Raw genomic sequence first — 15,838 nt, 5'->3', positions numbered from 1 at the left:
TGAGGTGGACAAATTAACGTGAACCCCTCTCAGTTTGAATCGATGCTGTTCAGCAGCTCCACGAACTGTTGGAGTGTTGACGGAGTTTGACTGAACCCTCTTGGCTCCATCAGTCCCACTTCTCCTGGAGAGTTCCTGAGCTTCACGCCTCCTCTCATGGCCTCCGTCGGCTCAGGGAGTCGGGTCACTATTAATTGTTGTTTGCTCCATGACGGCTGCAGCGCTGGAGGAAGAAGTGCTCACATCCTTCACTCAGGTCAGAGCAGAACAACAACGCTTGTGAGTGTTGAAGTGTTGCTGCATTAAAGAGTAAAGGTGGCATTAAACTCTTTGATTTGGCTGAGCATCATTTTAACAATTTTAAAATCTGATGTACAGTTTGTTTTTTATGTCCAATCTAAATTTTTTAAGGTAAATATCTTTTAAATAAATAAAAATGTACAATATTTCCCTGGAACTAGAAAGGAAAAACTCAACTTATCCAAACATCCAAAACAAAACTCAACGAGTTATTTCCTATTAACCCTAAAACTAAAGTGTTAAGCTAAATAAAAACTGAGCAGTGTGGAGCTGCTGCATCACTTTTAACGTGTTCCTAATAAACTGATTACATGCATGTTCTGAAGCCTTTAATGTAAAAACCACAGAGACAATTTTTAAAATCCCATTTACCTTTTAAATTAAACTAAATGGAAAAAAGAAAAGACTGATGCTGCAGCTTGTTGGGATTCACTCAGACTTCAGCAGCGGTGCACGGCTCACAGATCAAAGACGAGGCCATTTGCATGAATTAACCACTTAGTTAAATATTACCTGGAAGAGCCAATCACAGCCAATCACAGCCAATCAGAGCCCTGGAGCACGACGTGAGGACCAGAGATCAAAGCGGAGACGATCGACCCACTGGGACAGTTCACACGTTTCAATCTGTACTTGTGCACTTTTTAAATGGACGCTGCTGCTGCTGACCTGCCTGTCTGTCTGTCTGTCTGTCTGTCTGTCTGTCTGTCTGTCTGTCTGTCTGTCTGTCTGTCTGTCTGTCTGCCTGTCTGTCTGATCTGATCACTCATGCAGATAAGAAGACGCAGTGCACTTGCTTTGCGAGCGTGAACAAACAAACACTGACGTCTTTCTCTTGCCTGTATAATTGATGGCTCCTCTGGCATCGGTCCGAATCCGGGGACGTTTGAATTTATTGTCTCTGGGTTGGACTCGTTCCAGGAGAATATATGTGTGTAAGTGTGTGTGTGTTTGTTGTGTCACCGTGCAACTTGAGTGTTTGTGTGTGACATTTAAAGAAATAGCAGCTTTTGAATCGCAGTTTTTCCCTTATTTGAAGAGTTCAGCGCCAGAGTATTTCTGTTTTCTCAGCCTCCGTTTGATTTTTCATTCTGCTCAGATTGTTATGAAGACGTCGTTGGAGTCAATTTGGCTCAGAAATGCGTAAAATACATGCGTTAAATAATCCTTTCTATAGCTATTAGCATATATGACACTCAAACGGATTCCTTTTTACGCACACACGAGAAGTCTGTGTTTATATAACTGAGCAGGAAAAAGAAAAAATGCAACTGGAGTGTTTCTGGGTGAAATGTAAAAATAGCAGCCAGGTCCAGATGTGAGGAGGAGACTTCTAAACAAACTATAATCCTTATTTAAATCCACTTCAAATGGAGTTTAGTGCCAAAACATCTCAGCTCGTCTGTGGATTCTGTTGGGTTTTCATTCTGCTCACATTGTTATGATGATGTATGAAGACAATTTGGCACAGAAATGTGTAAATATCCTCCTTTGTATGGACGTTTATATAAAACCCACCAGAATGCATGATCCACAGAGAGGGATCCTTACCACACACACACAGAGACACACACACACACACACACACACACACACACACACAGGAGACGTCTTTGTTGTTATAATTGTGCAGTAAATTCCAACTGGAGTGTTTCTGGGTGAAATGTAAAAATAGCAGCTTTCTAAACGAACCTTGTATTTTTCTATCCTCTGAATGTTTGAGTCACTTCGATGCTGTTGGATTTTCATTCTGCTCAGATTCTAATGAAGATGTAGTTGGAATCAATTTGCCGTTTTCCTTTCCATGGGCATTACCACATGAAAGTGAGCCTGCATGATCAGCAGAAAGGGATTTTCCTTTTTACGCACAGCCACACACACACACACACACACACACACACACACAGCACACACACACATGCACACACACAGAGCGTGCAGAAACGCTATGCAAGGCGGCGTGCGAGCTGCAGAAACACTGTCCACTCCGCTTTACCCCCAGAGCCACGTCCCGGACCTGGACCCGGACCCGGACCCGGACCCGGACCCGGACCCGGAGAGGAGCATCATCCACCGCGCGGAGGTGAGGGAGGCGTGCGGACTGTTTGCGTGCGGGATGCATGGAGTTGCGGTGGACGGTGCGGTGCGGGCTGTTGTGTGTTGTGTGCACCGGACTCGGTTGTGTGTCTGTGTGATTTACGAGCCTGACTCCAGCCGCGGTTCAGCCAGAGTTCAGGCAGCCGCGTGCCTCCAGACTCCTGCTCCTCTCTCTCTCCCTCTCTCTCTCTCTCTCTCTCTCTCTCTCTCTCTCTGCTCCTCTTCTCTTCCAGGAGACGGGATTTCATTTAGCTCAATTACGATCTTCAATTCCAGCTTTTAATCGCATTTTGTTCGGGTCCAGGCCCTGGAAGCAGCCGCTGCGCAGCACAATGGACCCGTGTTGTATTCTGTGTAGTTTGATGGACGAGCGTCTGAAACGTTTAATTCTTTTTCCATTTAGTGAATAAAGACTTTCATTTATTCACAGTCACAGGCCGCTGATGTCATTTATAGAAACTCCCTGAAAACAGCATAAATAAATCTGGGTTTTACTTGTTAAATTAATGTATTAATATTAAATGTATTTTCTTTTTAATTGGCCTGTTTACATTTGACATTTTTAAGAATTATTATTATTCCACATGTCGTATTTCTGCCATTTGGGTTTATCCTTTATTTAAATCAGAACAATAATCTTAAGTGATAATTCCAAAAAATCTGAATCATGTTTATTTGTGTTACAATAAAATAGCATGATCCTGTGAGGGGTCAATAATTTAAAAAAATGATATTTTCTAGGTGGCAGATTTTTTACCAGATGATCCACAAAGCGTGTGTTTTCCAGGAGGTGTGTTGGCTCCAGGCTCTTGGTTCTGCTGTCGCCTCTCTGCTCAGGAGAGGCTCGGCTATTCACGTCAGGTCACTATTGAGTGGATAAGATGGATCGTGTGGTCTCCTCCCTGATTCTCTCTGTGTGCTTTCTCTCTCTGGCTCCTCTCAGGCCGGCAGCCTCCCTGGAAACCTGCCATGTGACATTCGGCTGCCAGCGCTGCGTCGGAAGGTCAAAGTGGAGACTTGGGTTGGGGGTGCACTCTCAATGGAGATGCAGGAAAGCAACGTGCACCATCATCACCATCATCACCACCAGCAGCACCACCACCAGGACTTCAGCCTCTGCAGGTCAAAAATCCAGAAGTTTAACATGAGCAAAAAGATTTTCCCCTGGATGAAGGAGTCGAGACCGAACCAGGCCCAAGGCAGGAGGAGCTCAGGTTAGTGTGACGCCAGGAGGAGGAAGAGGAGGAGGAGGAGGAAGAGGAGGAGGAGGAAGAGGAGGAGGCCAGTTACCAAATGAGGCCTTTTCATTTATGAGCTCTCTAATGAGCTCGGATACAGTTAATTGAGGAGATTAGCTCATATTTTTCCATCGCCGGGTTCAAAAGGTCACGGAAGCTATTAATTAAATCCAGTCAGGCGAACACGCACCGGCTCCATCTGACCCACATTCAGTCTGAGGCTCATTTAAAGTAAAGTCATCAGAAATTAATTTGTTCAACACTTTTCAAAACAAAGTGCAGAGGAAATATTGGCAAAAGCAGAAACAACAATTAACCCAGAAATGGAATAAATATTATAAAATGTTTTTGATAATTATTTTTGAAGTGATTCTATTTGAAACTGTGATTCAGGCCTGGTCTTTATTTATTATTAGCAGAAATATATTTAAAAAAATTATAGGATTTTTTTTACAAATTATAACTTTGATGTACAAAGAAATTTGGAAAATAAAAATATAGATTTAAAGAAGCAACAATTTGTGGGCAGAACAAAAATAGAAAAATAACCAGAGACAAATTATCTTTGTCCCGTTTTATTGTTTCATTGCTTTTATTCTGTGAAGCTTTTGTGTTTTATCGTTTGGATGAAAAGTGCAATAATCTCTGATTGATTTCTAAATCTTCCTCCGCTGTCAAGTTTAGTTTTCAACCGATAACTTACTCGTTAAATATCCAATGTGCTCTGTTTGTGTTTCCATTGTTTCTGTCATGTTGTTCATTTGTCTGCTGTGTGATTATTATTTATTCATCTAAGATGTATTTTAGAGCAGGTGCACGTGACAGTTTAGTATAAATGGAGGAAAGTGACAGTAAAGGAGGAAAATACATAAAAACTGTTATAAGCAGAAAATGACTAAAAACAAATCAAATCAAATCAAAGTTTATTGTCCCAGTGAAATTCTTGCGACATGGCAGGCAGCATCTACACAGTAGACGGGCTTTACAAAAATTTAAAAAAAGAAATTGACATACTATATAACATATAACATATAACATATAACATATAACGTATAACATATTAAAATATTAAAATGAAGCAGAAAAATATTAAAATGAAGCAGATGTTTACTGGGTGGAGTGGGGAATATTAAATTAAAACAAAAAAATATGAATATATATGTAGTAAGTACGTAGTAAGTGGGACCTGTGATCTTTTGACCTGGCAGGCAAGGGCTTTACAAAATAAAAATAACATAACATATAACATATAACATATAACATATAACATATAACATATAACATATAACATATAACATATAACATAAACATATAACATAGCAAAGCAAAAATAAGCAGCAGTCAGATAAGATCAAAGTCAAATAAAAGAGGATAAAAGGCAGGCAAGGGCTTTACAAAATAAAAATAACATAACATATAACATATAACATATAACATATAACATAAACATATAACATATAACATATAACATAGCAAAGCAAAAAGAAGCAGCAGTCAGATAAGATCAAAGTCAAATAAAGGAGGATAAAAGGGGATTGAACAGAAAAGTCTTCAACCCTCTCTCCCTCTCTCCCTCTCTCTCTCTCTCTCTCTCTCTCTCTCCTCTTCTCTCTCTCTTTCCACAGACTGCACCGTCAACGACAAGTGTCCGAGCGCGCCCCCGGCCTCCAAGCGCATGCGCACCGCGTACACCAGCGCGCAGCTGGTGGAGCTGGAGAAGGAGTTCCTCTTCAGCCGCTACCTGATCCGGCCCAGGAGGGTGGAGCTGGCCGGCCTGCTCCACCTGCATGAGAGGCAGGTCAAGATCTGGTTCCAGAACCGCAGGATGAAGCAGAAGAAGGACGAGCGGCAGCAGGGCCTCCTCGCCCCCCCCACCACGGCCTCCTCCTCCTCTCCCCCGTCCTCCTCCCCCCCCTCGGCCCCGGGCAGCCCCACTCTGTCCAGCCTGGGCTACGTGCATGTGGGAGGAGGAGGGGACTACCAGGGGTCCCAGTCCCAGTCCCTGTCCCAGTCCCTGTCCCAGTCCCTGTCCCAGTGCCAGCCCCAGCCCCAGCCCCAGTCCCTGTCCCAGTCCCAGTCCCAGTCCCTGTCCCTGTCCCTGTCCCAGTCCCAGTCCCGGATCCAGTACCCAGCACAATACTCCAAGTACCCGGCTCTGGGCTTCACGCACGCCACGCCATTCGAGGTGCAGTACGACACGCACGGCCGCGCACACGCATCGAACCACAGTGGTGACGTCACCGGTCCCTTCTTCCCACTGAGCTGCTGCTCCTCTCAGGACAGAATCATGCAGGCTCCAAAACTGACTCATCTGTAGCAGATCCTCGAAGAACTCTCTCTTTGCTCTATGGAAGAGAAACGTGACGGATCCGTGTTGAAGTGCAAGTTTCTACTGTTTATTTATTGAACTAATTATCTAAATAGCTTCTAGCTTCTATTTATTTGTATTTATTTGTATTTATTCCTCTGGAGCTTTTACAATCCACTGTTGGTTTAACTTTTACGCATGAGCGTTACCTCCCAGCCCCATGTGGTTTACATGAAAACGTTAACTGTTGTTTCTAGATAATATAAATAAATAAATAAAAAGACTCCCCCCCAGAGTAAATATTTCTCTAAGAGCCAAACGACTGTAATTCAGACAAAACGCTGGGAAAATGGGAAATCCACCTTTTTTTTTTGTTCTTAAAGCTTAATTATTCGTCACATTAACTCTATACTTAATTACAGCGCCCTAACGTGTGGCTGTGGACGTGATAGGTTTGGGAAGATATTACATTTTAGTGTGAGTGTCGTTAACTCTCAAGCAAGAGAGATAGACGCCGGAGAAAAGGGCCTGTGTGGTTCTTAAATGTGTCTTTGTTCTTTTATGGGCAAAGTGGGCCACACAAAGTGTCAATCTGTAAAAGAGCCATGATGGATCACTGGATCCTCTGCGCTGCTTCCTTCTCTCCCTCTTACAACACAGGCTGATTCACAGTCTGTCTGGATTCGAGTCTGAAACACCGAAATATTGTAGTTTGATACTAAGATAAAACACGTTTTGGACTAAATTTGTATTTAGATAAAAGAAAAGACGAGATTTAGATGTGTACGTCAAACGAAAAGGTGCAATAAATAAATCAACGCAATTAATAACAGCTTTAAGGCCCGTTCATTTATAATTGTTAATACATTTAAATGAAACAAATTCGTTCTTGTCTATTATTATTTGTGCACTTTGTGGAATAATTCAGTCAATTTGGCTTCTTCCTGATATTACTATATTATAAAAGACAATAACAATTCTCCTGTTGGATCTCTGCACATCGTCTACTCTCTGGAGGCCGTTATTATTAATACGAGCCTATTACTACCATTCCTATACACGTTACACAAATATTGTGATTATTCTTTCTGTCATAAATTTGTCACTCGGAGCTCCTCTGACGCTGCAGCCGGAAAATTTGTCCTGGTGTTGGTGTTGTTATCAGATGGATGAGCGCGTTTGATTGAAGCGTTTGTCATGTAAATGCGAGCCGTGTGATGGACGAGCCTGCAGACGTGACAGACTGCTGGAGCTGCTCCGCCATTGGCCTTCCGCGGGTCACGTGGTGTGTCAGGAAGGTGATATGAGGGTGGAAGGCAGTTTTACAGCTTTGACAGACTACCTAGGAGGTTAGGGCACAGGGAGCAACCGATTAATGACTGCTCTCATCAGGCTTCATCACTTGTGAACAAACAAAAGGCTCCTGCAGGATGAACTCCTACCTGGACTACCCCGGGTGCAACCGGGGAGCGAACCTCTTCAGCGCCAAGGCCGGATACCACAACCTCAACCACGGATACATGTCGTCCAGCTCGTGTGCAACAAGTGAGAGCTACGCACCGGATGGCCGCTTGGTCTCCGGGACCCCCAGCCTCCCCCTGCAGACCCCCAGCCTCCCCCTGCACCACCAGGGCCACCAGGTCAACCTGGACCTGCAGTTCTCCACACCCGGGAGCTCCATGTACGGGTCTCCTCTGGAGTTCGGACACCACCAGTACGGCCTGGCTCCCGAGCAGGACCGGAACTTCATCCATGCGCAGGTGTCCCCCCTCGGAACCAGCATGGCCCCTTACCCCGGGGACAGCCACTATCTGCACTTCGGTACCGGGGAGCAGAGGCAGCAAGAATACACAGACAGTGTTTACACCAGGTTACCGGCCCAGAGCAAGGAGACGGACTTGGAGCATGTGGAGGAAACGTCTAAAACATTCGATTGGATGAAAGTGAAGAGGAATCCTCCCAAAACAGGTTTGTTTATTAAGAATTAGAGAAGTGAAGTGCAGCTTAGAGAGGTCATGTGATCCCAGAGGGCCTCACTGTGCGTAAACTGTGCGTAAAGACAAAGTCCGGCTGTGATATAATGATCCAAAATGGCCCTGAAAAAATATTTGGTCTCTAACTCTTTGATCCGTTTGTTTCTCTTCACGGTCACGTCTCATTCTCACCCATCAGTCACCCACTAGTCCTCTGAGTTCCATGTGTTTTTTTTTTATCATCCATCACACACTCATCCTCCATGCTCTCTCTCCCCAGCGGGCCTGTCCGAGTTCCCCGGGCAGCACAACGTGATCCGCACCAACTTCACCACCAAGCAGCTGACGGAGCTGGAGAAGGAGTTCCACTTCAACAAGTACCTGACGCGGGCCCGCAGGGTGGAGGTGGCCGCCAGCCTGGAGCTCAACGAGACCCAGGTGAAGATCTGGTTCCAGAACCGCAGGATGAAGCAGAAGAAGCGGGAGAAGCTCGGCTCCTCCGTGGGGAACATCACCCCAGCACCTGTGGAGAAGGTCTCCGGCCCTGACTCCTCTCCAAAGGGGAAAGGGAACGACTCTGGACCATTATAAGACTTTAAAACAAATAAATATATATATATATGGAGAATGTGGAGGCCTGAGCTGTTTCCCCCCCCCCACCCAGTGGCACCATTCCAGGAAATAACTGTGAACATACTTTTGGACTCGTGTGAATTGAACTTGTGCTTAAAAAGATTTGACACTGAATGCTGAGATGAATTTTTTTTAAATGTCTTTTCATCCGTTCTTGTATTTTATAATCTTCCGTTCATAGGCCCATGCTGTGTTTTGAGTTGGAACACTGGAGTTCTAAATGTCATTGTTTGCACTATTTATTTACAGGGTATTTTCCAACAATTGCTGAGATGATTTAAACTTAATAAAGTTTATTAAAAATGAGGAAAAAAAAAAAAAATGTACATGCTGTGTTTGTAAAAAAGAAAATGAGGATACGTGAATGTGCTTTTTCTAAAAGGTCTAAAATAAATTATTTCAAATCATGAAGTGCATTAAAAACTTTTTCTATATTTACTTCCATTTATAGTCTCACCCAAGTCCTCTTGCATAATGTGACAAGAGGAATCTTTCTCAGCACACGGGGTGGTTCCCAGTGACCTCTCCACCTCCAAATACCTCCAGGGGATCTAAACATGACAACAAACTCCAGGGAGCCAGGTCTCACCCCGGATTTGTTACACAAATTCTGCTCAGATACAGCTGACACAGGTCGCCCACAAAGATCCTCATGTATTTTACATGATTTAAGTGACATAATTGTTTTTTAATAACGTTTTATTCCTGTTGAAAACCAAGGAGATAAGTGGATTATCTAACATCTCAGTGCTCATTCAGGTTTCGCCTTCAGCTAAACGTTTGCCGGACCCGGCCACCTAGGTTCAGCCGCTGCTCAAGGGGCAGCAGTTTCAATATTTGCACTGGGTGTTAAGTTTGCACACACACGAGTTTCTGCCCCAGCAGCACCGGCCTGTTGGTGTCCTTTTCCCTAAAGCCGAGGTTCACGCAGAGTTCAAGCACAAATGAATGCAGAGTCAATCTGTCAAGACACCAGAGTGGCTCGAGGAGGAGGAACTCCAGGCCCCTCTCACTTCAGATGTTTGCAGGTATATTGCTTTTAATATTTAGATTTAAAGAGTAAAGTAAGGTTATCGGCCATTTAGCAAACTGTGCAAAGTCAAAACTGTTTCCAGCCTTTGAAAACCATGTTTCTTTGAAATGGAAATCAGCAACCATTTGAAATATATCTGCATGAGTGTGCAGTTCTCGCACAACTATATTAAAAATTAATACAGTTCAACGAATAGAAGTTACAGTTGAAACACCCGACGGCCCATTACTGTAGATTAGAAAAAAGGGCTCCGGGGTTTGTTGTCATACATTTCTCTACAAGGCAGCAGCCTCCTCTTCAGATGAGTCACAAGGCCGAGGACTGTGGCGACAATCGATTGGCTGAATCGTGACAGATCCAACAACAAGAAAAGGGGGACGGTGCAGAAAACAAGTGTGGGACTTCATTCCAGAGGTGAGATCCCTGCCATCTCTGTAGGCAATACCTCAGCGCTCCCAGCGGGCGCTCCATCTGGAGGTGTCAGAGTCGGTGCTGCCGCCGACGCCACGGAGACAGATGTTCAGCCGGGGGAGAGGAGGAGGAGGAGGAGGAGGAGGAGGGTGTTTTTCACCTTCGGATCAGCGGAGTCCTCGCCTCCTTCTGCGGGAGAATGTAGGGCAAGGAGAGGAGGAGAGGAGAGGAGGAACATGGTTAATGAACACAATGGGACAAGAAGGAAGATCCTACACAAATAATAAAAAACTCCAACAGCTCACTGCACACGAGTTCTATTAATAGATCCAGCAGCCGAAGCTCCTTCTCCTCACATATTGAACACATCTCCACCCGACCTGCCCCCCCCCCCCCCCCCTGCACTTTGTTTGAGGTCAACCCGGTGCTGTTTGTACCCCATGCTGTTTGCAGTTGTTGCAGGCTCTTTTACAAGTCTATTGCAAGGCTCACTTCCTTGGTTTTCTACCAGTTCCTCTGTCGCATGTCACTCTGCAGGGTCCCCGGGCTTCAAAGACAAACTAGATACAGTATTCATGGCCTGACGGGGGGTCGGTCATCTAAGAGAAACCACAGAGGAGTCATTTCTACCGACAGATGTCAAACACAGCCTCAGTATTTATCACATGGTGCAGAGATAAATGGAGCTGCTGGTGTGGCAGTGGGACGTTTCACCAAAATAGCCACAATATGTCATCATATCGCTGAAATACAATATATCAGACTTCATGAAAGACGGAACAATCGAGTCTGGGACTAATTTCTGTCATTGTTCCCGGTGTTTTTCCACAGTCCGCTGACCTTCACCGAGCCGGAGTCAGACGGACACAATGTCTGACCGGAGAAATGCTGAGAATCATAAACACAGTCTGGTTCATTACAGCTGCAGCGATAAGTCGACATAGAAATGAATCAGCAGCGATTTGATGACTGAAAAGTGGTTTTCAAGCAAAAATATTGATATTGAGCCAAATTAATAAATCTGACTTGAACCTTTAAATGCTTTTAGATGTTTTATCGACAAAATCATAACTTGTTTTATCTGCAGCTTAATTGAAGATTAAAATAATCACTACTGCAGCCCAACAATTTACATAAATAGATTTTAAATAAAGTAGAACATAACTTAAATATCAAAACATAAAGGTTGTGTGACGTTATTCAAGGTGCAAAATTAAATCACTCTATTAATTAATCACCCTCTAGTCACCCTGAGCATGTAGGAGAATCTACAGTGGCCTTCAGGGAACATGAAAACTCAAACCATGTAAATATGAATCAAAATAACAACAATCTATAGTTTCCGGTGAAAATAAATGACTTAAAACCTCATTTTGTATTTTCTATTTCTGCTAATACATCCTAACTTCTAAACACTGGACCTTCAACAAGGCGACAGTTTTATCCTGATATTTTATCTTTATTAATAAGATTTCAAATATGCCTCAAAATAAAAAAGTCAGGTGTCAATGTGAGTTTTAAAACTGTATTCCAGCGTTTATCTTTAGTTTAGAAGCTTCAGCAGCCGGAGGTATCAATGGATGTCCTCTAATGTTAAATCTTTTTTGTATATAATCCTTTGCTGCAGTGAAAGGATATAAACACATTTTCCAATAAAAAGAGTGAATCTTAAAATCTAGAACATGATTTTAAAAACAACAACGACTCCAGATTGTTTTGTAAAGTTCATTATAAAAGGATCAGTGTGAACAGAACAAATGACCCCAGCGACCCGACAGTGATTCACGGCACGTCACCTCCTTCCTCATGTTTCTAACACAGACTTGAAACATTACAAATACTCTGTTGTTTAATTTATCCGCCTGCAGTTGTTGTTCAGTCTGGATCAGAATCATGAATCAGTTTTGAGCAGCACACGCTCTTCCTCCTTTGTTACGGCACTGAGGCTCTTCTCTTCTCCCGGCCTGGGAGATTCCTCCCCACCATCCCCCCACCGAGTCTGGCTCCACCGGATGTGGAGGTGGCAGCCGACCTGAAGCCGCGGCCTCCCGGGTCCCTCCTGCCACGGCTTCCTCTCCCCACTCCATCAGCTCCGTAACTGAGGAAGACAAGTGACTTGGCCGGGGTTAACGTCTTAATACTCCCCGGGATTGCCTCCAGGATCCAAATGGCTACACCTAATAGTTCTCCTCCTCCGTGTGGCTGTCAGGCCGCCATGACTGCACGCCGTAAGAAAACCCAGACCAGCTGAGAGGCAGAGTAACGAAGCAGCACAGTGGAATAATGAGGGGTGGTGAGGAAGAAGAGGTTCGGTGTTGCAGCTTCAGGTTTGAAGCAAATGATGATGATGAGCCCCTGCCTGGATGCTTTGCATGGAGAACACTTGCTGTACACTTGAAATTAAAACCAGCTCCTTCCTCCGGAGCCCAGGAGGGAAAACACCAGAACTCAATCAGTGTCACGTCACATGGTTCAAAGCGGCCAATTCGATGCTGCCAGGAGCTTGAGAAATGCAAGGTGACAGTTCATTCTACCAGTGACAGTGTGTCGGTCTCGCTTGCTGGCTCCCCAGTCAATTCCCAGCGAGCAGTGAAGGTTGAGTGTTGCTGGAGACAGACAGCAGACCCCCCCCCCCCTCACCACCACCACCACCACCGCCGCTCTCTCATCGACCTCGCTCTGCTTTGTATTCCAATTAACTGGACAGAGGGAGCGGCGGCGGCGGCGGAGGCGGCGTGCAGGATCACGAGCTCAGGCAGACTCGTCCTCCTGGCTTCCTTCCAGCCTCTGGATCCCGTCCCCTCTCTCCTTCCTCTCCTGACAAGGGCCAGTTGTTTCAAGGGGGATAATTCATGGATTCTTCTTTAACAACTGCCCCTAGGGACAATGTCTTGGTAATGAAAAATAGCTCCGTCTCTCACACATTCATATATCACGTGTAATAGAGGCGCGTGATCGCTCAGGCGAGTCCACGCTGTAACTGCTCCCCTCAACAGACACCTCAAATAATGCTGAATTAATATTTTGAAACGGCTCATATATCCTAACATAATACGATTTGAATGATTCTCTATTCAGTGCTCTCAGGGCTAACATTGATTTGAGAACAAGCTGAGGTAACCCCCCCCCCCTCCACCAGCCTGCAGTCTACCAGGCAGTGTGAGTGAAGGTTGTGGATTTAGCGCAACACATTTGCTCCTCCGTCTTTTGTGTCCTCAATCTATCATCACTTGGGGGGGGGTTGATGGTACAGTGACTCGGAGGAAATCCCAAAAGTAAACTGCCTCCTTTTTATCTCCTCCAGCGACACAAACATTTACAACAGACCCTTAAGATTCAGGCCAAACACCTTTTTTAGTTTTTCGTCATCACAGCTTTTGAAAACGCTGCGACATGTTTGCATGAGCACCGACTGGAGAGGTTTGCTCTTGGAAAAGGTGAGACAGCTATTCTTATAGAGTGATTAATGTCAAGGGGGATTAGAGGAGAATGAAATAAAAAGGATAAAAGAACTTGTGCTCGTGATTTGAAAAGGGAAAAACTCAAAGGTGCCACATCCTTCTCTGAAACAAAGCTAAAGAGCCTGAAAGACGAGCATGGGTGCTTCACTATTTGTCCCTCTGGACTACCCTATCTTGAGAATGCAATGTGTGTGCGTGTGTGTGTGTTTGCAGCACACACACACACGAAACACACACCCTTCATGCCCCGAGGTTGCTCCTGACTCTCTCTCCCCTCGCAGATCAGAGGGACCCGCTGTCCCTCCCCACACCGCATTGCAAATGAAAAGGAATGCGCTGATAAAAGGCCAGATCCTAGAGATGAGAGGGCAGCAGGAGGACAGGGGCAGCGAATGCTAAAGGCGGGGGGGGTGGCCTCTCGGGGAGATGAGAGGTGGCGGAGGAGTCAGTGTTGGTAGTAGTGGGAGATCATAGCCGCGCTCCCCCTCAGCGGCGTTTGATACAGGGCTTTTGTCGCTCTTTCAGCGGCGCATTGTTGGGTGGTGTAATCCCCACCGGATTACAAAGGGCTTCCCTTTTCATATGGGCTGGCCCAGCAGGCCGGTGGCTGCGGCTCTGTGGAGCTGTCAGGGGGAGGGAACCTCTTTTCCAGGGGAGGGGACCCCAGTTCCTCTTACCTTCACAGGGGCTTTCTGCTGGGAGGCCAGTCAGGAGCAGGTCAGCGCGAGGACAATTCTGACATGAGATTCAACTCGGCCTGACCCCGTGGCGTCCTGCAGAGAGGGGACAGGGAAGGACGCCATCAGGACACAGTCATCAACGTGAAATACGGGAAAAATATTAATATACGATGATGCGCTGAGAGGAAACTGCTGCCAATACTGCTGTTGACTTCCCGCGTGGGGAAACTGAGCTGTATTTAACATCGAAAATGCAACAGAGCTGCAGCAATTTCTATAATCAATATATGGTTTCATCATTTTTTTTTTTTTAAGTATATGATGATTCCACTTTCTCAAATGTGACATTACAATAATATTAAATTCTCCGGGTTTGGACGTGGGTCGGACAAAACGGGATATTATCACACTTTCTGACCAAATGATTAAACTAGAAAATAACTGGCAGATTTCTCAATGATAAAAATAAATATTAGCAGGAATAAAGAGAAAAATCCCTTTTTGGACTTTAATATAAGAGAAGACATGGAACCTTTGCGGCTGATTGATGCAAACAGCCTTTTATCTTGTATTACGACATAGATATTTTGAATGATTGTGAGTCTGTGAAATGACAGATTACGTGTGTGTGTCTGTGTGATGTTGCCTGGGATGTGAAATAATTATCCTGTGAGCTTGAATACACACACAACACATTTCAAAACGCAGGACGGACACAGGACAAGTCCCACCCGGTCCTGATGGATATCTGCTGTGTGCTGTCGATGTGAGCGCTGGCTGATGGAGCTTTGGTTATTTGATGACTTTCCTTGTCGTGTCTCTGTGATACAGGATCAATAAGGCGATAGAGAGACCGACCACCACCACTTCTATTACCGCCTCCACCGCTGCCTGGTCCTCACATGTCAGCTCTGTGTGTGTAGAAGCTCGGGTCCGAACCACCGCTGTCCCCCCCCCCGCTGCTGCTAATACAAACCATCCATCCATGAGCTGTCACATATAGCGAGGGACCAATTTAGCTTCGCCGCACTGTTGTCAGAAATATCCTAATTAGTTTCTCAGCTTCAGTCACAGACCCATCAAAGTGGTGGATACTGTAAATTAAACAGTGAGAGGGAGAATTTCTCAGACCTAATTTGACACGATGTGCTATTCAGGGTGAAGATAATGTTCAACCATTTTACAATCTGAGGCCACGTGTAGTTTATTGTGGTGCGGCCTGGCTGAAACATCAACTGGATCCCTGCTGATCTTTATTTGCTCATGTATAAACACAAGGCAGCTTTACGTCGATGGATTTCAGCATAAAAGGTTTTCACTGTGTAAATATATCCAGTGAAACATCACTTAAACTCACTAGATCTCTGATTTACACATCAAAAAATAAAATGCTGCAAAAACATTGGAATAAAATAAAATAAAGATTTTTAATTAACCTTTTATGTTATAGAACTGTGATTAACCATTTTACAACGTCATTATCTTAGTGGCACACTGTGAGTACTTGAAGGCAGCGCTGGTTCAAAGATCAATCAACTTGTAATCAAATGTAAAATAAAAACCATTAATTAAAAAACTAATGATTCATTCATTGTTTACAAAAGACGTGGAATTAACACCCTGAATTAAAATTTGTTGTAATTTCCGATTTTCAACTGCATTAGACGACAGTGGCATCGCGAGTACTTGAATGCAGCACCTGCA

General features: G+C 44.7%; 2 protein-coding genes across 2 annotated transcripts; both read left to right on the top strand.

Moving 5' to 3' along the window:
- Positions 1-2,248: 2,248 nt before the first annotated feature.
- On the top strand, positions 2,249-5,952 carry LOC133028142 (homeobox protein Hox-D3-like). The gene is made up of 3 exons (XM_061095337.1): positions 2,249-2,443; positions 3,341-3,611; positions 5,261-5,952. The coding sequence occupies exons 1-3, from the start codon at positions 2,249-2,251 to the stop codon at positions 5,950-5,952; spliced, it is 1,158 nt and encodes a 385-aa protein (XP_060951320.1).
- A 1,208-nt stretch (positions 5,953-7,160) lies between these two features.
- hoxb1b (homeobox B1b) lies at positions 7,161-8,507 on the top strand. Its single transcript, XM_061095336.1, is given in 4 exon segments — positions 7,161-7,230; positions 7,233-7,287; positions 7,289-7,911; positions 8,197-8,507. Coding segments are annotated over 4 exon segments (1,059 nt in total).
- The last annotated feature ends 7,331 nt before the right edge of the window (positions 8,508-15,838 follow it).

Source organism: Limanda limanda, chromosome 21, assembly GCF_963576545.1.
Source record: "Limanda limanda chromosome 21, fLimLim1.1, whole genome shotgun sequence".
Lineage (NCBI taxonomy): Eukaryota > Metazoa > Chordata > Actinopteri > Pleuronectiformes > Pleuronectidae > Limanda > Limanda limanda.
The sequence above is the reverse complement of the archived record's forward strand: the minus strand, read 5'-3'. Positions and strand labels throughout refer to the sequence as shown.

Excerpts from the sequence above, each read along its gene's own strand:
- LOC133028142 (XM_061095337.1), top strand. The coding sequence starts at position 2,249 with ATGCAAGGCGGCGTGCGAGCTGCAGAAACACTGTCCACTCCGCTTTAC. Across the intron at positions 2,444-3,340 it reads GAGTTGCGGTGGACGGTGCG|GCCGGCAGCCTCCCTGGAAA; the intron begins GTGCGGGCTGTT and ends GGCTCCTCTCAG. Across the intron at positions 3,612-5,260 it reads CCAAGGCAGGAGGAGCTCAG|ACTGCACCGTCAACGACAAG; the intron begins GTTAGTGTGACG and ends CTCTTTCCACAG.